The sequence below is a fragment of the Nyctereutes procyonoides genome, unplaced genomic scaffold (assembly GCF_905146905.1).
Source record: "Nyctereutes procyonoides isolate TBG_1078 unplaced genomic scaffold, NYPRO_anot_genome, whole genome shotgun sequence".
Classification (NCBI taxonomy): Eukaryota; Metazoa; Chordata; class Mammalia; order Carnivora; family Canidae; genus Nyctereutes; species Nyctereutes procyonoides.
In genome coordinates, this window is record NW_026575146.1 from 48,499,413 (window position 1) to 48,522,683 (window position 23,271).

The 23,271-nt window shown below is 41.0% G+C and overlaps 1 protein-coding gene across 6 annotated transcripts in view; it reads right to left on the minus strand.

Annotated features, from left to right (window-relative positions):
• Nucleotides 1–1,309: 1,309 nt before the first annotated feature.
• GCNT1 (glucosaminyl (N-acetyl) transferase 1) overlaps nucleotides 1,310–23,271 on the minus strand; it is a 28,654-nt gene continuing 6,692 nt past the window's right edge. For 3 of the 6 annotated variants that reach the window (XM_055311161.1, XM_055311162.1, XM_055311158.1), the window contains exons 3-4: nucleotides 4,618–4,710; nucleotides 1,310–2,976 (exon numbers count right to left, since the gene is read on the minus strand). In XM_055311161.1, coding sequence (XP_055167136.1) covers nucleotides 1,567–2,853 — 1,287 coding nt within the window. In that variant the 5' untranslated portion in view covers nucleotides 2,854–2,976; nucleotides 4,618–4,710 and the 3' untranslated portion in view covers nucleotides 1,310–1,566. Of the gene's footprint in view, nucleotides 2,977–4,565; nucleotides 4,711–23,271 lie in introns of all 6 variants that reach the window. The other 3 variants (XM_055311164.1, XM_055311163.1, XM_055311160.1) reach the window with 2 other exon arrangements.

Below are 23,271 nucleotides of genomic sequence, written 5' to 3' on the forward strand. Positions count from 1 at the left end.
AAAGCTCTCTCCGTAAAATGAAAATGCTCTCTAACTTTAAGGAATAAAATCATTTTCTCAGTTGAGTGTCTGGAAACTGATAAAGCATCACATTTCCTCTTAGATCTCTGGCTGAACAGTATCAGGTTAGCAAAAGAACACGTTTTCTTTTTTTTCTTTCTAATTTTCATTTACTTTGAGATAGGAGACAGCACAATGGCAACTTCAAATCATTTGTCTTTTGGTGGAAAAGTAGAGCAGAAACCGTAGGCTGTGAATATCAACACTGAAACAATCTGCCCCAAACCTGATGTTCCCTTCACAATTATCAGGCCTTCAAGTATGTATGTGGCACAGGGTTTGGGTCCCTCCTCATGGGTTCTGAGGAAGAAGGAAACTTACAATCCAAGGGCTAAACAACAACCAAGGGGCAGGTACCACGCAGAAGCAAGGACAACAGAAGCCAGCCAGTCCTTTGAAATAGAGACACAGGTGACATTAAGTTGTCCCTGGGAAGCTGGGCATAAGTGGATCCAAAGAGCAATAGCCTTACTATCTGGAAATAGTACTGACTGCTAAACATTCATCAAAGATCTCAGAAATTGCCCAAATAGGCTGCCTCTCCTCCAACTCCTCATGCCTACCTCCTCCTTTCTGTCTTAGATCTCCACTGCCCATACATACAACACTCTTTCTGTCTTGGGTCACATAAGAGAACTGAGGCAGTATTCTGGGGAATTATGGAAACAAGTTTTCATACATCTTGATAGCAGGGTCTGAGGAGATGAGGGTGGGGGTGAGTAGAGACAAATACTTGGAAAAATGGAATTTCTCTGAGTTTCTCTGTAATTTATAATAATAAAGATATCTCAGCTTTTTAAATAACTTAAGATATCTTTTCTAATAAGATGATTCATAGAATCAACTAAGCTAGACAGTGCTACTTTTTTGTTGTTGTTTTTAAAAACATATATACATTGTTAGAAGCGAAAATTAGAAATATTCACATTCAATCAAGCTCATTTTTTTCAAGTTCCCTGAGACAATGCATACTGATATGCTACACAGCACAATGTTACAGCAGAAAGTAAATTATTTACAAGGACCATTTAAAGTCAAATTTCTATTTCACCAAATAAAACCTGCAAGATAAATTACACCCTTACAATTGGTTGTTGCTGCAAATTTATTCAAACCAAGAAAATTGTCATCATTAAAGCTCTCAAAGTAATTTTGGCACAGATGAAATCTTAGTCATTTTGTTAAGTCCCTGAGTTCTTTTAACAGGCTGGTTTTTGCATTCAGCCTCTTCCCCAGCCACCTGAGCCAGCGCCCCCCCCCCCCCCCCCAGTGCCTCCCAACCTGTCAGGGCCCCTGCTAACTCTAGGTCAACATTTGATGCTATAACCTTTCTAACCCACTGTGCTCCGCAGAAACCACAGTTTCGAAGGACATTTCTAATTGGAGTCCCCAACCCAAAGAGCGCCCCCTATAGTTTCTCTGATGTTTATTACTGGGCAGAAGAATCAGATGGGGTGTATCTCATGCACGTGTCTTCTTATTTCTAACGTTGCCCAAAATGAACAGTCAGTGTTTTAATGTCTCCAGGGCTTTATGCCTCAGATGCTCATCTAAACACTGGATGGCAAAGAGGTCAATGTCTGTGTCAAACTTGTTGGCAAATAAGTGGTGCTTGCGCAGCATCCAGTTCAAGTCACCTGCTCCAAAAACACACACAGAACGCACATGGACCCCACTGCACGGTGGGTAGGGGGCACCCTTGGAAACATCACCTTCAAAGTACTGCCATTTGACAAACCTTGCGATTGCATGCATGTCAGACATGTCATACTTCTGGCTTAAGGACAGCGAGCCTGGGACTTCAGGGATCCTCTGAATAGTGGCCCAGAGGTACTCATCAGGGCTGTATGTGTCTTTTGCCCACTCCATAAACTTTTGGATTTTTTCATTCTTTAGCACATATTCTACATACTTCCTACTGACCACAAAATAAGCACTGCCTGAAAATAGAGGTGTTTCAAGAGGTGGATGCATTTTGTCAGTCCCTGTGTTGGTCAGCTTTCCATTAACAACTGTAAAATGCTTTTTCCACCTTTCTTTTTTGTTGGATGGCATTCTCTCAGTTTCTAGGTTGTTTTCACCCATTAGTGATTTGAGCTTCCGGACAATTTCCAAGTTGGTTTTGATAGGAAAATCCATGCCACAAAGATTTATCAAGTACTTCCAGTCTGCACTCATCCTATGGAGGTCCTGCATGCAGTTGAGGTCAGCCTGAACTCGACTCCATGAGGCATATACCACACTCTCTAGCTGACTGGCCACGAAGATGTTACTGAAGCAGGACGCAATGCCAAGCACGGCAGCCAAGAAGGAATCCTCGGATTTTTTGTCCACGTGAATGCAGTAGAAATTCTGAGGCATGTAGATGGCCCTCAGGAGCCTGTCAAGCATCTCAATTTTGTGATGAACTACTATAGAATATGCTATGGGAAATTCTGCTTCTTCTTTACTAAGGGGTTCCATGATGTATTTGCGCCTCTTGATGAATGAATTACAATCTCTGGTCATGTTTATATAGTCACTGGTTGTCCACCGAGGGCGCTGCCTAAACTTCACTGTTAGAATTTCAAGCTGTACCTTTTGGATTTCATCTACATCACCCTGTAAAACTTTGGTACAATTAATATTACTGCTAGGATTCTCTCCAACCAGCTCCAAATGTCCAACACTTACAAATTCGGGCTTCTGATGAATTCGCAAAACAGAGAAGGTGACTACGGAAAAAACAAGAAGCAGGCAGTAGTATTTCGTGGGATAAGAGAAAAGTCTCCTCCGCAGCAATGTTCTCAGCATTTCAAACAACAATTGGGGATTACTCTATTAAGGGCAGTCTTCTAGGCTTTAAGCAGTCATGATTTCTCTTCTGTCGTGGCCTTGAGAGTTGTTAGTTTGCATTTAGCAAAACTGCAAAGGCATCTTGAAACAGAGAACAGCAATAAAACAAAACAAAACAAAAAAACAGAAAGAATGTATATAAATACAATTTTTTACAACATCTTCTCAGGTTTAAAAACTATTCTCTTTGCTATGAGGTCAGATGTTCAAAACAGAACCAAATTGGTCAACAAGAGAGTAGTGTTCTAGGAAACCCACAGTCTGTAATATTAATACCAGATTATTAAGAAAGAATACAAGGGGGGCGGACTGGCCTTGCTCAGTCAATGGAGCATGCAATTCTTGATCTTAGGGTTATGAGTTCGAATCCTATATTGAGTATGGAGGTTGCTTAAAAATAGGTTCTAAAAAAAATCAAAAAAGAAAAAAAAAAAAGGATGTGCTGAAATATCCTACATCTTATCTCTCAGGAATATTAAGGTACAAAATCACAGTTGAAGACCTAGGCTACAATTATTTAACTCTCCACAGTTGCTGAGGTGAGTTTTTGCTCCTGTGCTGGTTCTAATTAGCAGCCTTTGCCTTGAAATCTTTACCAATCTGGATTCGTCTGGACACATCCATTATTATCCATAAGTTGGCATCAGCAGCCCTACATATTGGAAGAGATCAGCTCCATTCTGCTCTTCACCAGTTTGGGACTGGAGGTGCTCTAAAGGAGAAGTTCAAAAATAGCTGTGACTTCTAAGAATCTCAGAAGGAAAAGCAAGTAAACTGATTTTTCAAATTAAACTACGAAGGACTGGCTGAAACCAGGCTGGATTTGAGTCTGTTTTGTATCTGTTTTGTTTAATTCCATACCAGGCACCGCAGGAAGAGAAGACATACACAATCAAAAATAGAGACATAGCCTTGTATTTCCTGAATTGTTTTTAACAGGTTATGATAATTAATGCTTGTGAGAAATAACAGTTGTATACAAATTATAAGGTATGACAGACCACTTGTCTATATTCAAATGAGGAACCCAACTCATTTTTACTATGTTTATTAATATTACAAAATATATTATTTTCAAAAATCAATTTTATAACTTGGAAATTGGTACTATAACTAATAAATGCTACTTTTCTCTTTTAAGATTTTATTTTTAAGTAATCTCTACACCCAATTGAGGCTCAAACTTACAACCCCAAGATCAAGAGTCCTATGCTCCACCGACTGATTCAGCCAGGCACTCCCAAGTGTTACTGTTCTAACAAGAAAGTCAAATACCATTGATTATCTCCATACCAGATATACAGGGATTTGAAAATAATTTTTTATTTTTTTAATTTTTTTAAAGATTTATTTATTTATTTATGATAGATATAGAGAGAGAGAGAGAAGCAGAGACACAGGAGGAGGGAGAAGCAGGCTCCATGCCGGGAGCCTGACGTGGGACCTGATCCCGGGACTCTAGGATCGCGCCCTGGGCCAAAGGCAGGCACTAAACCACAGAGCCACCTAGGGATTCCCCTGAAAATAATTTTTTAATACCAGGATTAACACTAGAACTTTTAAATATTTAGTTAGGAAATAAATTGTGAATATTAATAATACAAATAAAATAATTGGCCATTATTGGTATAGAATAATGTTATGAAAAGTGCTCATTTTTTTTTTTTTACCATTTAGAATTAAAGTCTGGCTCATTTAGTTCTCAGATTTCAGGTAACATACTGTGTTTGTAGAGTGCCTCCCATGCAGGCAGGTTTCTTATATGTACCAGGCATTCAGCAATGGTGCTATGTCCCATGAGGCTTTTTAAAAAATCTGTGAAATGAAAAGGGAAATGTGTGAAGGAATGTAATGCTCATTAAGTATACACACACTCAGAAAGCATGCTGGTGAGCTAATCCTATGTATTTACTTTTTTTTCTCAAAATTATGGCTGGTTCATTTCTCACTTTCAAAATTTCCTTCTCTCCAGTCTTACTTGTTTTTCTTTTTCTTTTTTTTTTAATTTTTATTTATTTATGATAGTCACACAGAGAGAGAGAGAGAGAGGCAGAGACACAGGCAGAGGGAGAAGCAGGCTCCATGCACCGGGAGTCCGACGTGGGACTCGATCCCGGGTCTCCAGGATCGCGCCCTGGGCCAAAGGCAGGCGCCAAACCGCTGCGCCACCCAGGGATCCCCTTACTTGTTTTTCTAATGCTGGTTGTGTATTGCTAAATGTTTGAAAATATTTGCAATTTGGGTCAAAGGTTTCCAAAGAAAACTCTAGGAGCATGTCCCAAAGTGGGTGCCAAGGAATAGTTTAATGGTTCAATACTATTGTAAAATCCAATATATTCTATTCCCACTGTGAAGATTCCCAGTGTTTACTGGCCCATGAAAGCCAATCTTGTAATTGAGTTAGCTGCTTATCTTGTCTTCTTCCAACTATCTTTTCCACCACCCAACTCCAAACTTGTATTAGCAAGGAACATGGGGAGATTCTGAAAAAATACTTAAGCATAACAGCCATTAAAACATCAGATCATAAAGTGATGCCACTAAGTAGTACCCACTCCTTATTGGTTCAGACATTCGAAGAAATCTCTATCCAATCATTAGGTGATCCAGTATCTATACCTAGCAAAGTCACGAAGCAAACACAGCATCAACAACAAACCATAATAGGATTTGCCTTTTTGGACAGGGCGGGGGCAGAAGTCCGACTTCCAGAGTTGACACATTAGAAAATGTCCTTTTTCTTTCTTTCTTTTTTTTAGAGAGAGTACATGGTGGTGGTGGTGGGGGGGTGCATTGGGAGGGGTAAGGAGAGAGAATCTCAAGCAGGCTCCAAACTGGGCACAGAGTCTAATGCAGGGCTTGATCTCATGGCCTTGAGTTGAAATCAAGAGCTGAACGCCTAACTGACTAAGCCACCCAGGCATCTCTAAAATGTCCCTCCATAGGGGGACACTCAGTGGTTGAGCGTCTGCCTTCAGCTCAGATTTATTAATAACAGGATTAACACTAGGAATATTTAGTGTTAACACTTTTAAATATTTAGTTAGGAAATAAATTGTGAATATTAATAATACAAATAAAATAATTGGCCATGATTGGTATCCTGGGGTCCTGGGATCAAGATCTGCATCAGGCTCCATGCTGGGAGCCTGCTTCTCCCTCTGCCTATGTCTCTGCCTCTCCCTCTGTGCCTCTCATGAAGAAATAAATAAAATCTTTAAAAAATAAATAAATAATAAAATGTCCCTTTAACAATAAAAAAATATAGGGCATATCAAGAAACATGAAAGTCTGGCCCATATACAGGAAAAAAAGCACAGTAAATAAAAACTGTCCCTAAGGAAGCCCAGGCATTGGACTTAATAAAGACTTTCAGCTATTATAAATATATAATATAATATAAATATTTTTCAAGGAACTAAAGAACTGAAAGTAATGAGAATGATATTTAACCAAACTGAGAATCTCAATAAAGAGATAGAAAATTATAAAGAAAAAACCCCAACAGAAATCTGGAACCAAAAGTGGAATAAACTGAACTGAAAAGTTGTCTAGAGGGGTTCAACAGAAAATTTAAACTGACAGAAGAATCAGTGGAATTGAGGACAGGTCAAGTGAGAATATCTAGTTGTGGTACAAAAAGTAAAGAACATTAAGAAAAATGAACAGAGCCTCGGAGAGGTATGAGATATTAAGCATTATCAACAGATGCATAATAAGATTTGCTGAAGGAAAGCTGAGGGGGACAGGTAAGGGGGGGGAGAGAGGGCTGGATACGTACCATGGGAGGTAGAAAAAAAAATCTGAATAATGCTGAAAACTTCCCCAAATTTGATTTAAAAAAATTAACCTGCACACCCAGAAGGCACAATGAGCACCAACTATGCAAAATGGTACAATCACTTTGGCAGTTTCTAAACAGAGGCTAATCTCTCAACATGGTGATCATATTCCTAGGTTTGTATGATGGTCTAAGATATGGCTTATCCTGGAGAAAGTTCTATGTGTTCTTGAGAAGAATGTGTATTTGATGTGGGTGGAGTGTTCTACAAATGTCCATTAGTTGTTGGTTTATCATGGAGTTCAAGTCTTCTGATTCCTTGTTGCCCTTCTTGATTACAAAATGTCTTTGTCTCTAATAATTTTTACCCTAAAGTCTATTTGGTCAGCTCTTAATATAGTTACTCTAGCTCACCTCGGGTATTTGTTTACATGGCACATCTATTTGCATTATTTTACTGCAACCTAATTGTGTCTCTGAATCTGAACCATATCTCTTGTAGATATCCTATCACTGGGTCACTTTTTAAAAATCGATTTTGCCAATCTCTGCCTTGCATGTAATCTGCTATTCTGCTATGTGACCCAAACACACTGCCAAGCCTTCCTCGCCAAAATCTAACGGACTTGGCAACTGTCTTAGCAAGTATCCTAGAGAAAGTCCCTCTCTTGAACACTGATGCCTTTCTTGAAAGAACAGACTTCCTTGTGGATCCCACCATGAATATTTTTAAGTAGGAAAACACAACTTGAGACGAAATGGGAGAAAATAATTCTACCATGTGAAGAAAGGAAAGCCAGTACTTAAGGCAATAGTTCTTCATAGGTGGTTTTTTTAAATCAAAACTCTATCAATACTGAAAGTCAACTCTGATCTGTTCTGATGCTGGTACTAAGGAGAGCTGGTCAATGAAGAGGAACGAAAAAAAAAGCATCAAACACACCCAAGGTAACAGTAACAGTCTCTAGAAGCGTTCCAACATAAAATGAGCAGTTCTATCTGGTCAGTACTAGGGTGCAGCTCACTGGAGTGGGAGGACAGACAAAATGTTCTCAGGCACAGTGAGAGAGGAGACAGCAAGTAAAATTTGAAAAGCAGAGAGATGAAAGGTAACTGATTAAGCAGACCCAACAATCCCAGACTGCCAGTAGGGAAAGAAAGAACTGGCTCTATTTACGCTATAAGATCTTCAGAAGAGTCAAGGAAATGGTGGCACAGATTTCAGAGGGTGAGGGGTGAGAGTGGCTGAAAACAAAATAAAACAAAACAGTAGTGGCTGGCAGTTGTTTGTAAGCAGTTGTATCTCTACCCTGAAACCTGGCCAAGATCCAAGATTTAGTCTCTGTATGTTGGGGCACACCAGGCACAATGGAAAACAAGGTTTCCAACCAAGAAACAGCAGAACTGAGTGAACCCAAGGACAATAGGTATTGAGATCTCCTTCCCTATTTCCAGCTATCAGCTCCCAGAATTTCGCCAGCCACCCCAACGCAGGAGTTCATTCATTGGGGAATCCAACCAAGCCAAGACCTAAATATATTGCTTAAATTGGAAATTTCCCTAAACGTTCAAAGAAACACATTGTGTACGGGGAGAAGAAAATTAATAATATCCTCAGAGAGATAAGAAAAACATTGCATTCAATCAATAAGATTATATGGCCTGAAAATGGGCAAAACAACACTCCCGTCCCATATGCTCTTTTGCAATGTGACCTTACCATTCTCCAATCAAGACAGAGTCAAAATTTCTTTCCCCTTAGATTTGGACAACCTTGTGGCTACAGTGACCAGGAGAGTTTGGCAGAAGTGACACTATTTGGGTGCCAAGTCTGGGTCATGTAAAACTATGTATGCAGCTTCCAACTGGTTGTTTTAGAAAATTTGCTCTCCAGGCACTTCCTTTTGGAACCGGCTTCCATGTTGTAACAAGCCAGAGTCCAAGGTACCCAAGTCAACAGTCCCAGGTGAACCCAGACTTCATTCATCCTAGTCCAGCTGCCAGACATATAAGTGAGGAAGCTACCAGATGACTCCAGCCCATGGTCACTCAGGTCTTCTCTGAATTCCTGACCCAAAAATGTGTGAGCAAAAAATAAAATGGAAATGTTTGTGTTACTACATTTGGGGAGGTCTGCCTCATAGCAGTGACTCCAACAAATCAGAAACCACAAAAACAGAACACTTAGCAAATAAAAAAGGGGTCTTAAAACTTAACGACATGATAGGAAAAACTGTAAAACTCAATGGCAGTGTTGGCAAAGAAAGCTGAGGAAAACTCTCAGGGAGTTAAGCAAATAGGCAAACCAACTGATGAGGAAATTAGAGGAAAAAAAAAAAGTGATTTCGAGAAGCAGACCAGGAGATCCACTATCTGGAAGAATAACAAGACCTCCAGAAAGAGAAAAGAAAAAAAGACGGAAGGAAGAAATCAATTAAATGGCTAAAGATTCTTTCTCACAAAGAAGGAATGGTTTCCAGATTGAAACTCCTTGGAAAACCGATACAATGACTTAAAAAAAACAGATCCACACCAAGACACACTCATGAATCATGAAATACTGAAAAAAAAAAAAAAAAAAAAAAAAGAATATGACATGGGTCTCCAGAGGGGGAAAAATAAGCCCCATAGACAGGATTCAACAGCACAGTGTCTTCACATTTCATAGAAACCATCCACAAAAGACAGATAGGATAATGAGAACAGCATCAACACGCTGAAGGAAACTGAATGGGAGATGAGAATTCTTTGAACCTGATGAATTACTAAGTCAAGTAAGGGTCAAATAAAAAACATTTTACATCTTAAGACAGGTAAGGTCTCAAAATATCTACCTTTATGCACTTTATCTCAGGAAGCTACTAGAGGATCAACTCCATTAAAACTAAAGTATGGGGGTGCCTGGCTGGTTCAGTTGGTAGAGCATGTGGCTCTGAATCTGGGGGTTGTGAGTTTGAGCACACTTTGGGGGTAGAATTCACTTAAAAAAAAATAACCTTAAGTATGAACTAAGAAAAGGGAAAACATAAGAATCAGAAAAGGTATATCCCAGGATGAGAGTAAAGGACTAGACTATAGCACAGGCTAACAGACAGGGGTAGCAGGCTGGGGCAGATGAGAAGGCTTCAGGGTGCCTGGGTGGCTATTCAGGTCAGTTGGTTTAGCGACCGACTCTTGATTTCAGTTCAGGTCATGATCTCAGGGTCACGAGATCAAGCCCTGAGTCAGGTCGCGTGCTCAGTAAGGAGTCTGCAGGAGATTCTGGCCCTCCCCCATCTCGCACACACTCTCCCTCTCTCTAAAATAAAATAGAAAATAGAAAAAAATAAAAATAAAAAGACCCCAGGAGAGATGTCTTCAAGATGAAACTGGTAGAATAAATGATGAGAATAAGCATATTGAAAACTAACTTAAACAACTGGCAGAGTTTGGGTGGTGAATCCACAACTACACTGAAAACAAAGCACATGAGAGAGGGTTCGGGTGATAATTATTGCCTCCAAAGCAATCAGACATGCAATGATGAAAAAAGCCATCTGGGTGCTCTGTGGCTTAGCTCTGAGGAGCAGCAGTCTTCATAATGTAAACATGATTTTCCCAATCGAGATTCACTGAAACCTTATTAGGAGGACAGAGCAATGGGAAAGATGGTTGTTGAAAGAAATGGGTTGTGTGCTTCGCCCAGCGTCACATAACTGCCCATGGGAGAGGCTCTAAATTCCGTGGCTGTTCCAAGCAAGAGGCCTCTGCCTAAGTGAACCCACCGCTTCAACAGCTCACAATGGGAAGGAGGGGACTTGCTACCGTTACAACCAGAAGAAGTAAAGTAGGGGACTGTTTCACCACGATAAGTACATGAGGAGATACATGTAAGGCAAGCCTAAAACCCAGTGATTATCAAATCTAGATTTCGGTTTGGAACATGTTAGGAAACTTTAGAAAATCTTACAATGGGGACGCCAGGGTGGCTCAGTGGTTGAGCCTCTGCCCTAGGCTCAGGGCATGATCCCCGGGTCCTGAGATTGAGTCCTGCATTGGGCTCCTTGCAGGGAGTTCTTCCTCTGCCTGTGTCTCTGCCTCTCTGTGTGTCTCTCATGTATAAATAAATAAAATCTTTTAAAAAAAATCTTACAATGTAAAAACTAAGCACATGTCTCAGTTTTTTAAATAAACCAAATCCAAAAGGTGACATTCATCCCACATACTTGTTAGTTTCAGTGACTTTAGAGAAGTCTCACTACATACAGAAGAAAATTAAAAAAAAAAAAAAATTAAAGAAACGCGCTACCTGTGGCTCAGGCTATATTTTCCTAAATTCCTTTTTTAATAATAATAATAATTTTTTCAAAAGGCAAAGCAAGAAGAGGGAGGGAGAGAAAAATACATGTTTTATTAAAAACTAATAACATATTTAGACCTCAAAGTAGGATTTAACACATTCAGTCAATATGCATATCCATAGGCACACACCCCTAAGAACAATCAGGATTTTCCTGCTCAGCCTCTAATTATTCTCAAGCCTCCCAGATAAGGGGTAAGATAAAAAGGGCCCTGCACTGCTTAGCTTTGTTAGCCTTGGTGAAGGTTACAGCAGACAGGTGAGTCAACTGTAAAAAAAAAAAAAAAAAGGGTGGATTTCACAAAGGTAAACTCTTTTCTTCTCAACAATTCCCACCACAGTCATTCTGGTTTAAGTCCAAACAAAACTATTATACATAAGAATAATTCTCTCTGCCTATTGCCTATTGTTTCAGTTTTTTAATAGTGGAAATACCTTTCTCCTTAAAAAAAAAAAATGTGTGTGCACAGGTGCCCACACACCTAGGCAAGTATGTGCACATGCGTGTGTGCTCGCACAGGTGCTCATGAACACAGCCAAGTGGGTCTGGGACCCCTTGTCCTTCTGCAGCAGGAAGCGCTAGCCTCTGGTCCCATGGATGCTCCTCCCGGACTCAATTTCACAGACTCCCAAGGACTATTATTCTGTACCCCAGAGACTGCTGTGACAGGAGCAAAATAGCCACTACTGTGATGGATGCTAAAGCTGCCCAAGATCTCAGAGGACCGTGACTCAAACCCCACCCTGAAGCAGCCTGGAGAAGCAAGAGGACGTGGATGAGATCTCAAGGCTACTTCCTGCCATTCGGGGTAGAGTCCTTTCTGTCACCTGGAGCTCCATGGCCTCACCTCACCTGGGGGAGCCTGGTCGCTCTGTCGCCTGGCTGCTGTCCATGACTCACGGCAGCACAGTACCCAGATTTTCTGAGGCGTCACATTAACGGCAGCTCCTGGACCCCCAGAGGTTATCTGCTCCTGCAGACTGGCCAGGGAAAGCTCCTGGGATCTTGATTAAGAACATCGAGCTTGGGGCACCTGGGTGGCTCAGCGGGTTTAGCACCTGCCTTGCTTTCAGCCCAGGGCGTGATCCTGGAGTCCCAGGATCGGGTCCCACATCGGGCTCCCTGCATGGAGCCTGCTTCTCCCTCTGCCTGTGTCTCTGCCTCTCACTCCGTGTCTCTCATGAATAAATAAATAAAATCTTTTTAAAACAAAACAAAACAAAACGAAAAACACCGGGCTCCACAGTTTAGGTCACTGTCTCCCAGAGCTCATTCCAGTTTTCTTGAGCTTCAACCACAGAAACATAGTCAACAGGGAAAACCTTCTCGGACAGACACTGGACCCTCTTTGGAAAGGGGCTTCCACATGAAATAAGATATTACAACTAAAGTCAGACGGTGTGACTGAAGGAGGTGAGGGCTGAAAGCACGGCTCTCTTCTCCAGAACCTGTATCTTCCAGGGCCAGGCACAGAATGTGCCACAGAGAATCACTCAGTTATGTCTGTTGAATGAAAATACAAGTCTCTTTCAAGGGGACCCCATGTTCCTCTGCTAAAAAACGTAATTAGCATCTCTCCTCTCTCCCTTCCGAAGCATTGTTCCAAGTTCTCTGGACACAGGCTCAGGGAACCTGCATGAAAAATGCCAAACTTGCTAGCTCTCAAGTAGGGGCAGATCTTAGACACTTCCTACATCTTGGCACTCTTGGGGAAATACGTGCTTTTTTTTAAAAACAATGTGCATTTATAACTCTGACTAAAATCAAGGCTACCATTTTTCTAGAATCTTTAAGGTAGTGATAAAATTAAGAGCTATAAAGACAGCTGATCGGTTCTTAAACACAATGAATAAAAATCAGCATTTTAAAGCTCAGTAAGTGGAATGGTTATTGGAATTTCTTTTCTTCTGCTTCTACTTCTTTTTACAATCCCATGAGCTGTCTGTTTAATCCCGTACTTAAGCATATTCAGTGAATGTATAAATTCAAAATATGTGGTATATAATTCATGAAAGTTTCTCAATGACCTGCTCCTAATTTTAAATTAGATGGAATTAACTAAAACCAGGTTTCATCTATGTGGTCACCTATAATTTTTTTTTTTTTTTTTTTTTTTATGATAGTCACACACACAGAGAGAGAGAGAGAGAGGCAGAGACACAGGCAGAGGGAGAAGCAGGCTCCATGCACCGGGAGCCTGATGTGGGATTCGATCCCGGGTCTCCAGGATCGGGCCCTGGGCCAAAGGCAGGCGCCAAACCACTGCGCCACCCAGGGATCCCCTGTGGTCACCTATAAAAGAGAAAAAAGGAAGGAAGAAAAGGAGGTAGGGAAAAAGGGACAGAGGGAAGAAGGAAGGAAGGGAAAGAAAAAAGGAAGAAAGAAAGAAGGAAAAGAAGAGAGTTCTCTATGCCTGAATTAATGGCATGAAAAATTCTATAGACTTTTTTTTTTTCATTTATTCACTGTATGACCCTGGGACAAAACTAACTCAGGCATTTCATTCACTATTGGAAATAGCACTCTTGTCTGTCTCCTTTGCTTCCTCCCCTGGAACCACCACCAGGGACATAAGTAGCTGAGGCCATTCCTGCCTCCGGGTTTGGCAGGCAAGATGCATTACACACCAGTTTCTCTGCCGCAGAACTGAAAGCTCGAAGTCCACCAAGAGGAAAAGAAAGGATCCAAAGCTTCCTCGATTACAGCTAACCTGAATCTTAAAGGATGAGTAGGATTTAGAGTAGGTAATAGGAGAGAAAGGAGGCTGTAGAAAAGCTCTGTCCAGGGTGGCTCAGTCGGTTAAGTGTCTGCCTCCGGCTCAGGTCATGATCTTGGGGTTCTGGGATCCAGCCTCCTGCAAGGCTTCCCACTGAGTCAGGAGTCGGTTTCTCCCTCTCCCTTTGCCCCTCCCTCCAGCTCATGTTCTCTCTCTCTGTCTCAAATAAATAACATCTTTAAAAAAACAAAACAAAAGCTTTGTCCAGAAGCAGCAGCAGTGGGCCAGCTCTGTCCTGCCCACGACGGCTCCTCATCCATCAAGTGATCTTTGCTCAGTAATAATGAAAGTATGTGCATCCATGTGTGTGCTCACACAGGTGCACAGAAAGGCAGGAAATCTGGAAGAGTCAAATAGAGAAAGTGCTCTGGAAATTTCCTTTGTAAATCTAAGGTAAACAGTAAGACCACAGAGACTAGACTTGATCTGTGGTTTGTTCTCTGAATGCTTGTCTTTTCCTTGTCCTCCCCCTACACACACATGCACACATTCTGAATGTCTGAGACTAAAGACCAGTGCCCTTCATCTGGTTCTCTCTAGAATACCTAATGATAGCTCATAAGGGTGAAAGACCCAATAACTGGTTGGGCTTAGTCATTTTCTCAAGAAGCTACATACATTTGTTAATGCAGTCAAAAAAGAGGTGCAGTGAGACACCTAGGTGGCTCACGGGGTCCTGGGATCAAATCCTGCATTGGGCTCCCAGAGGACAGCCTGCTTCTCCCTCTCCCTCTGCCTATGTCTCTGCCTCTCTTTCCATGTCTCTCATGAATAAATAAATAAAATCTTTGAAAAAAGAAAAAGAAAAGAAAAAGAAAAAGGAAAGTATGTGCGGGATGCAATGAGGGCACCAGCTGGGCCAGACACAATGCCACAAAGCATTCCAATGGACTTGCTCAGGGTCACTTCTCTTCCTCGTCAAGATATCTGGGTCCTTTAGCCATTGGAGTGGGGCCTGTGACTGAAGAAGCAGAGCTTGAAGACTCTGCCTTCAGCTCAGTATTAAAGCAAATATGGAAATGAGGAAATGTGGGAATATAGCTGGTGAATTCAAACAGGATCCTAGAATTATGTGCCCTTCAGACTTACAGTTGGGTTTTCCACAGCAGAAAAAATGTCCCACTAATCTCACCACTGTTAGTAGCCATGCTTTCTTGATATCCTGAAATCTCTTCAAATTTATAATTCAGGGGATCCTTGGGTGGCTCAGTGGTTTAGCGCCTGCCTTTGGCCCAGGGTGTGATCCTGGAGTCCTGGGATCATGTCCCATGTCAGGCTTCTCCGTCAGGCTCCTGCATGGAGCCTGCCTCTCCCTCTGCATGTGTCTCTGCCTCTCTCTTTCTCTGTGTCTCTCATGAATGAATAAATAAAATATTTTTTAAAAATTTATAATTTGGTGCCAGAAATATATATATGGGGGTGCCTGGGTGGCTCAGTTGGTTGAGCAGCTGACTCTTGGTTTCAGCTCAGGTCATGATCTCAGGGTCCTGAGATCAAGCCCCAAGTTGGGCTCTATGCTCAGTGAGGAGACTGCCAGATATTAACTCCTTGCTCTCCCTCCTTCTGCTTGTGCTCTCTCTGTATATATAATAATAATAAAATCTTTTAAAAAATACATATGGATTTAAAAGTTTCATACACTCCCTTGAAAGCCAAAAGAATTCCCATAATTACACAAAAGTATCAGAATTAAGGCATTATACTAGTAATCAGGAAAAGCAAATGATAAACTGAACATGGGGTATACATACAGAGGACTACTACTCAGCCTTGAGAAGGAATGCCATTCTACCACATGTGACAACACAGAGGAACCCTAAAGATGTGCTAAGTGAAATAGGCCAGTCACAAAAACACAAATACTGCATGATTCCACTGATATGTGGTACATAGTCATCAAATTCATAAGAAATGGGAAGTGTACCAGAGGTTATTAGGGGCTGGGAGCAGTATGTGTGCAGAGGGAGAAATTACAGTTTGTTGGCACAGAGTTTGTTTGAAATGATGATGAAAAGTTCTGGAAATGGACAGTGGAGGTGGATGTACGTAATGCTACTGAATTTTCCCTGACATATTTGTAACCTCCAGGGTTTTTTTTTTAACCTCTTTATTATGATTTTTAAAAAGATGCAGCTGGCTTATAACTAGACTAGACCTTTGGAGTAGGTGAGTACCAGTAGAAAATGTCACTTAGAAAAGGCTTTATAAATTAAGAAAAGATAGACGTTAAAGGACATAGGTTACAAGAGCATTAGGAGGAGCGAACCAGGTTGTCTGAACACACAAAAAGGGGTCTTTTTGAGTTTAGTGTCATGAAAATGTGGGCATAAAGGACAAAGACCATCTGTCTGTCTCCATCTCAAAGACAGACTAGTGTGTCTTACTGCCTATGCGGCTTTAGTGTTATCCCAGTTTTCTTAATGCACCAGCAATGGCTAAACTAACTTTGAAATAGGAAAAGCTTGTCCTCTGAGGCAACAGAGTTCATGAATAGAAGCGGGCCTTGATAGACTTAATGAAATATATCTACTTCTGCACGCATATGCGCGTACACACAGTTGTTTGGTTTTTTGTTGTTGCTGTTGTTTTTTAAAGAAATTTTCAACCTCATTACCACTGCAGGACAAAATTGAGTACAAAAGATCTTATTGTTCACTTCAAAATTCCAGACTGAAGAGTAATAAACTTTTTCCTTTCATTTTTTAAAAAATCTAATACTAAGTAGTTTAGAATACTAAATAAAGCACCACAGTTTTATGGAAACAAACTTTTAGATTTGAACAGTATTTTCAAGTTTCTTTGGTCTATTAATTTTTAAGATGAGAATACCAGGGCACAGAGCTCACACGGTTAGTTAACCCACATATCCAGAACAAATTATTTTTTTAAGGTTTTATTTATTTATTCATGAGAGACACAGAGACAGAAGCCGACTCCTGCAGGGAGCGCCAGGCAGAACTCAATCCCAGGACCCCAGGATCATGACCTGAGCCAAAGGCAGATGCTCAACTACTGAGCTATCCAGGTGCCCCAGAACAATTCTTCAGTAGAAATAGCTTAACAATGGCCCTGGTTTCCACCACACCTGCTTGTTATGTAGCCCATAGCTCCTCCATTTTCTTAACAATCGCAATTTTAAATATTCTAGGTTTTACATGCTTCCTATGGGGACAGCTGGGTGGCTCAGTTGGTTAAATGTCTGCCTTCAACTTGGGTGGTGATCCCAGGATCCTGCTCAGCAGGAAACTGCTTCTCCCTCTGCCAATCCCCCTGCTTGCTGTCTGTCTGTCTCTCTCTCTCTGTCAAAATAAATAAATAAAAATCTTAAAAAAAGATAGAGTAAAAAAAAATAAATGCTTCCTATGTCCCAGAAACCCTAATCCAAAAAACTAGATTCCTTTTTGTTTTTAAAGGAAATCCTAAAATTCCAGGTCATACCATGTTTCTGGATTTTTGGCTAGCTAATCATAATTGTCAGAGTGGATATTCCCTTTTATTTTACAAAAAATTATAAAGCTAACCATTACCAAGAACGAGAAGTGCTCTCTCTATCATGTTAAAATCCAGCATAACCTCTTGCATATAGTCCCTTTCCTGAACCATCCTCCATGAAATCAAACCTCACTAGCTAGTGGAAGCCTCAGAGCAAAAGAGCAGTGTGAAGTCAAACAGATGAGGCTATAAATCCTAACTATGTCATGTTCTAACGTATGATTTCAGCAAGTTACCTCATCTCTCCAAGGTTTGATTTCCTTGTCTGAAAAGTGGAGCTCATAATACCCTTCCCATTGGGTTGGTGGTGATTCAAAAACCTATAAAGCAGAGACTATGGTATGCAGCAGCTGCTAGATCAACAGAGCAGGTGTCATCACCATAACCTCCCATTTCAGCACTGAATTCCACATAATGCTGTCTCTGAACTGTTCCATGCATGTCCTCAGTGAGCTCCTGGTAATCTGACCTGGTTTCAGGCTCTTTGCCCACCCCTTCTATTCACATTGCTTCCTGGGCCTAGCACAGCTTATCAATTTGAAAAATGAAAGAAAGAAATGAAGAGTCGAGGAGTCATTCAAAATCCCTTCCTTCCCTCAAAGAAAGGCACAGCAGGGATCCCTGGGTGGCGCAGCGGTTTGGCGCCTGCCTTTGGCCCAGGGCGCAATCCTGGAGACCCGGGATCGAATCCCATATCAGGCTCCCGGTGCATGGAGCCTGCTTCTCCCTCTGCCTGTGTCTCTGCCCCTCTCTCTCTCTCTCTCTCTCTTTCTCTCTCTCTCCTCTCTGTGACTATCATAAATAAATAAATTCAAAAAAATTTAAAAAAAAAAAAAAGAAAAAGAAAGGCACAGCAGTAACTTGGATGTGCCTTCAAGCTCAAAGGGAACTGGAGTACAGTATTTAAATGCTCTCAATTATAGTGTGTTGGCAAGCATATCATGAATTCAAAGCCCCTGTGTCAGGTGGGACAGAATGAGTATCTATCAAGAAACCCCAAACAACTGGCCTTGTACTGGGAGGTGCTCATCCTGTGTGCAGGACTGACCTTACCTTTTTGCACTTGGGGCTGTTCATCTGTGTACAAGGGGAGTTGGGTTTGGTCAGGGGTCCCCAACTCCTGAGTGATGCAGCACTCTGCTGCTCCTCAGCAGGTGGACGATGGACAGGGACAGGGGAAGCTGAGCCCCAGCCAGGTTGAGTGTCAGGTATGGAGATAACAGGGTAGGCCCTGACAAGACAAAATACTAATAGGCTGCACTTGCCCAAGTGCGAGGACTTTCTTTCTTATGTTAACAGCTTTTGAAATTGAGAGGCACTTAATGCACTATGTGTTCACTACTATGGTGATCTTTTTTTTTTTAATTTCCTTAAAAGCCAATATTAAAATTGATGGCGCTTTCACAATGGAGGTTATTGTGGGATTAAGGAGATTGCTTACGTGAACACCTAGCAAGAACTTCACGCCAAGCATTTAAATAATGTCCCAATTCCCGCAACCCTGTAAGTAGCTACTTTTTCCCTCTCACTTCACAGTCAAGGAAATTGAGGCTTTAGTTTGCTTTGAATACAACCATTTCCTCCAGTATACTAGCAGGGAAGAGGTGAGATGGAGTTCAGCCCAGGGCTGACTCCCCAGAGGGGAGAGAGAACAGAGAAGTCTCACTTTCTGGCCAAAAACAACACTGGATCCAGTTATTAAGAGCTTCGGATCATACCTTGCCCTACCTCCTAACCTTCCAAATGTTCCTGCAGGTGTCAATATGACAAACTCTCCTCCTGAAGGCTTTAGCCCTAAGATACAGGGACCCATGTGTGATCTGAGACCTAACCACTCCCTTGAAGCAGATGCATAAACTTGAGTGACAAACTTGATCTAATGTTTTCATTGTACCTAGATTACACTTAGGTATATTTGTTGAATTTGAAAATATTGCCAAAGCTGGGACACCTGGGTGGCTCAGCGGTTTAGCGCCTACCTTTGGCCCAGGGCCCGATCCTGGAGTCCTGGGTTCAAGTCCCACATTGGGCTCCCTTCATGGAGCCTGCTTCTCCCTCTGCCTGTGTCTCTGCCTCTCTCTCTCTCTCTCATGAATAAATAAATAAAATCTTAAAAAAAAAAAAAAAGAAAATATTGCCAAAGCCAAGAATGAAGGAATTCTCTATGTAATGACACAACAAAAAGTTTTTTTTTTTAAAGATTCCATTTATTTATTCACGATAGACATAGAGAGAGAGGCAGAGACACAGGCAGAGGGAGAAGCAGGCTCCATGCCAGGAGCCCGACATGGGACTCGATCCCGGGACTCCAGGATCGCACCCTGGGCCAAAGGCAGGAACCAAACTGCTGAGCCACCCAGGGATCCCAACAAAAAGATTTTTGAGATAAGACAGTATCCAAAGAGGAGCTGCACTCCAGTATGTATAGAATAAACCCATTAAAAACAAACAAACAAACAAACAAGGTTCCAAATATACTATCTGTATGCACTGGAAAAATCTGAGAAGCATACAGAACCAAAACTAATCAGTGATCATCTTTTTGTTTGAGGGTATTTACTCTAGCAATTTTGAAATGTTTAAGTTTTTAATTTCACTTCAGGAAATTCTTTTAAAATTGCCAGGTGAGATAAAATGGCCTCAATCTTCCAACATTAGCTCCAGGGAAGTATGCTTACAAAATATTATAGTGAAGATATTTTCGAAACAAAAAGCCACTTACAGTTCCAATTCAGTTACACTTCGTTTTCAAGTTCCCTTCTGATGCCTGTCCAGGAACACTACTGACTTACATGTGTAGATGTAATAGCAGCTGGGATTCAATTTTCTCTTAATGGACATCCAGGAGTCTTTATTGTTTTTGCCACAGTTAGTATGTGTCTCGTGGTTGGATATTAAGGGCCTTTCCAAATTATATTGTTATAAACATGAACTATGAACTCTTTTGAAATACACACAATTTGTTTTCTCTTGGTTTTATAAAAGATTTCCAGGAGTAGGATTCTTGGACCAAAACTTATACATTTCTATGACTCCTGATTGCCTTCCAAATGAACTACACTCACATTGCCACTAGTAGTATCTGAGCACCATTTTCTCTACACTTACTGTATAATTATCTTAATTATGTACCACATATTCATCCACTATATAATTATTTTTGTCATTATCGCATCTGGATGATGGTACATCACTGAGGTTTCATTTTGTATTTCTTTGATTACCACTGGCTCATTATTTTCTCTTGAGTGTATTTATATGCTAGAAGGAGAGTTTAGTAGCAATGATTTCAGCTTTGGAACCAGACTGCTCAGCTCAAAAACTGGGTATCATCACCCACCAACTCAGACTTCCATAAGCACTTCAAGCTTTGGCTGCTTTGGGGGGTAAAAATAATAAATAACAACAATAATACTAAGCAATTTGATTGGCTTAGGGTCACGTGCACCTTAGAGTTTTTATAAAGAATAAGTGAGCCAATCTGTCATACACTTACACTGCATTTAACACATGCGCACTTCATAAATGTTAGCAATTTGTTCATTATTATTATTTATATTTTCTCCTGTCTGGACATTGTTCAGATATTTAGCTCATCATGCCGAGAGGCTAACTTTTTTCAGACCTCCACAATCAGAAACTCTATTTCAAGTTTACTAACAAATACTCGAATGCACTCAATTTAATTCCACACCTAGCAGATATTATACAAAACAGAACAGTATTATATTTTGGGGTGGTGGGGGGGGCAGGGGGGAAGTACAATTATAAATAATGCATCTTCCTGATTTCAAGGAATCCACCCAATGCTTACTTGCTGAGCCTTTTCTGGGAAATTATAGGTGTGGTCAATATAGATAAAAACTATTTTCTGAACAATGCAACCATTGTAGTGCTGCAAGGAACAGGAGAGAGCGTCTAGCCTGACTGTCCAGAAACAACAGCTCTGATGGCCCCCTGGGAGTGGGGGAGGTTAACGGGGACTCATTCCTGGGATGGCCATGCTCCATTTGCAGCTACTACATCTGCTTCAGGCATTCTCCTGGTGAGCCAGGTGTTCTATTAATTAGCAGCAGTGTTAGAAATGAATCTTCCTGAGTCAATCAAATGACTTCGATTAACATAACATGGGGAAAGAGTAAACAAAGATTAGATCTGAGTATTCCACCTAAGTGGATGGAATAGGGGCATCTCTCTAAAGGACAAACAGGCCTAGCAAGTCAAACAGCCTAGGATGGTGCCTTAAGCATTCCTGGGTCCAGCCTCTGATCCCAGAAAATTTGTGATTCCTTGATTCCAACCCATGATGGGCTGAATCATGCTGCTACCCCCAAGTGAACCTTCTGTGGGAGATGGAGCCAGAGCCCCTCGACAGGGCAGAGGTGACTCAAGACTTGCTTTTTAACCCTCACCATCCCCTGCAAAGGGGAATGTAGCCCTCACCAATCTGCTTCCCCAAAAGACCCAACATGGTATAGAGGTAGATCTCTATCAACAGCATGGAGGTGGCTAGGGAACAAAAGAATGAAAACAAGGCCTATGTTGAAATGACTTAAAGCATTTACCTGTCCTGGAGCAGAGCACTGGCCACAACCCCTGGAAGTTTCTTTTTTCTTTCTTTTATTTTAAGCATTTGAAGTGGGTTATATAAAGGAAGTATAACGCACACATCTCAAGAGAAATATGACCCGCATACATTCTGTATTCATCACTTTCTAGAATATAAGTTCTAGTAACAATTTTATTTTCCATGAATGAATTATAGGATCACATCATGAGGTAGTTTTAAAGTTTACAAGGAAATCTAGTTCTCAAATTGCCATAGGGGGAGGGCAACAATTTGACTCCGTTTTTAGCAATAGGCTTTTCAATTTTTTAGTACAAATGCCAAGAGTAAAAGCTTTGGGTAAGTCCTATTAGTATATGTATATTTCTTTAAAAATTATATGTACTTGTGGAGGGGGTTAGGGGACCGGGTAACTGGGTGATGGACGTTCAGGAGGGCACGTGATATAATGAGCACTAGGTGTTACATAAGACTGATGAGGGACACATGGATGGCACAGTGGTTGAGCATTTGCCTTTGGCTCTGGTCGTGATCCTGGGATCAAGTCCCACATCAGGCTCCCCGCAGGAAGTCTATTTCTCCCTCTGCCTCTCTCTGTGTGTCTCTCATGAATAAATAAATAAAATCTTAAAAAAAATAAGATTGATGAATCACTGAACTATATCTCTAAAACTAATAATACATTATACGTTAATTAATTGAATTTAAATAAATTTAAAAATTATATGTACTACTGTACTAATAAATTATGTACATTATAAAACAAAAAGATGGGGAAAAAAGGAAATAAAGCCTATTAGTTTAATTACTTATGGTGCAAATACAAAACAGTTATTAATATTTGTAATGAAAGCACTAGATTAAATATGCTTTACTATTTTTTTTTTTGAAGATTTTACTTATTTGAGAGCCCAAGCAGGGGGAAGGGCAGAGGGAGAGGGAGAAGCAAACTCAATACCAGGACCGTGAGATCATGACCTGAGCCAAAGGCAGACCTAAACCCATTGAGCCACGCAGGCACCTTTTATTTTTTGAAAACTCCTGGTTAGGGACAGCTGGGTGGCTCAGCGGTTGAGCACCTGCGTTCGGCCCAGGGCATGATCCAGGGCATGATCCTGGGGTCCCGGGGATCCAGTCCCACATCGGGCTCCCTGCAGGGAGCCTGCTTCTCCCTCTGCCTGTGTCTCTGCCTCTCTGTGACTCTCATGAATAAATAAATAAAATCTTAAAAAAAAAAAAAAGAAAAAAGAAAAAAACCTAGTTAATTATCCTGTTCTAGAGCACTGTGAAGGGCAGCTTCCAAGTTTCCTGTATCCTTTAACATCTTGTTTTAATGGCTGTCTGGGGTGACAAGGATACACTGAGAAAACAGTACAATACTGGGCTCTGCTATCTAAATTGATACTTAGTTTTCAATCTG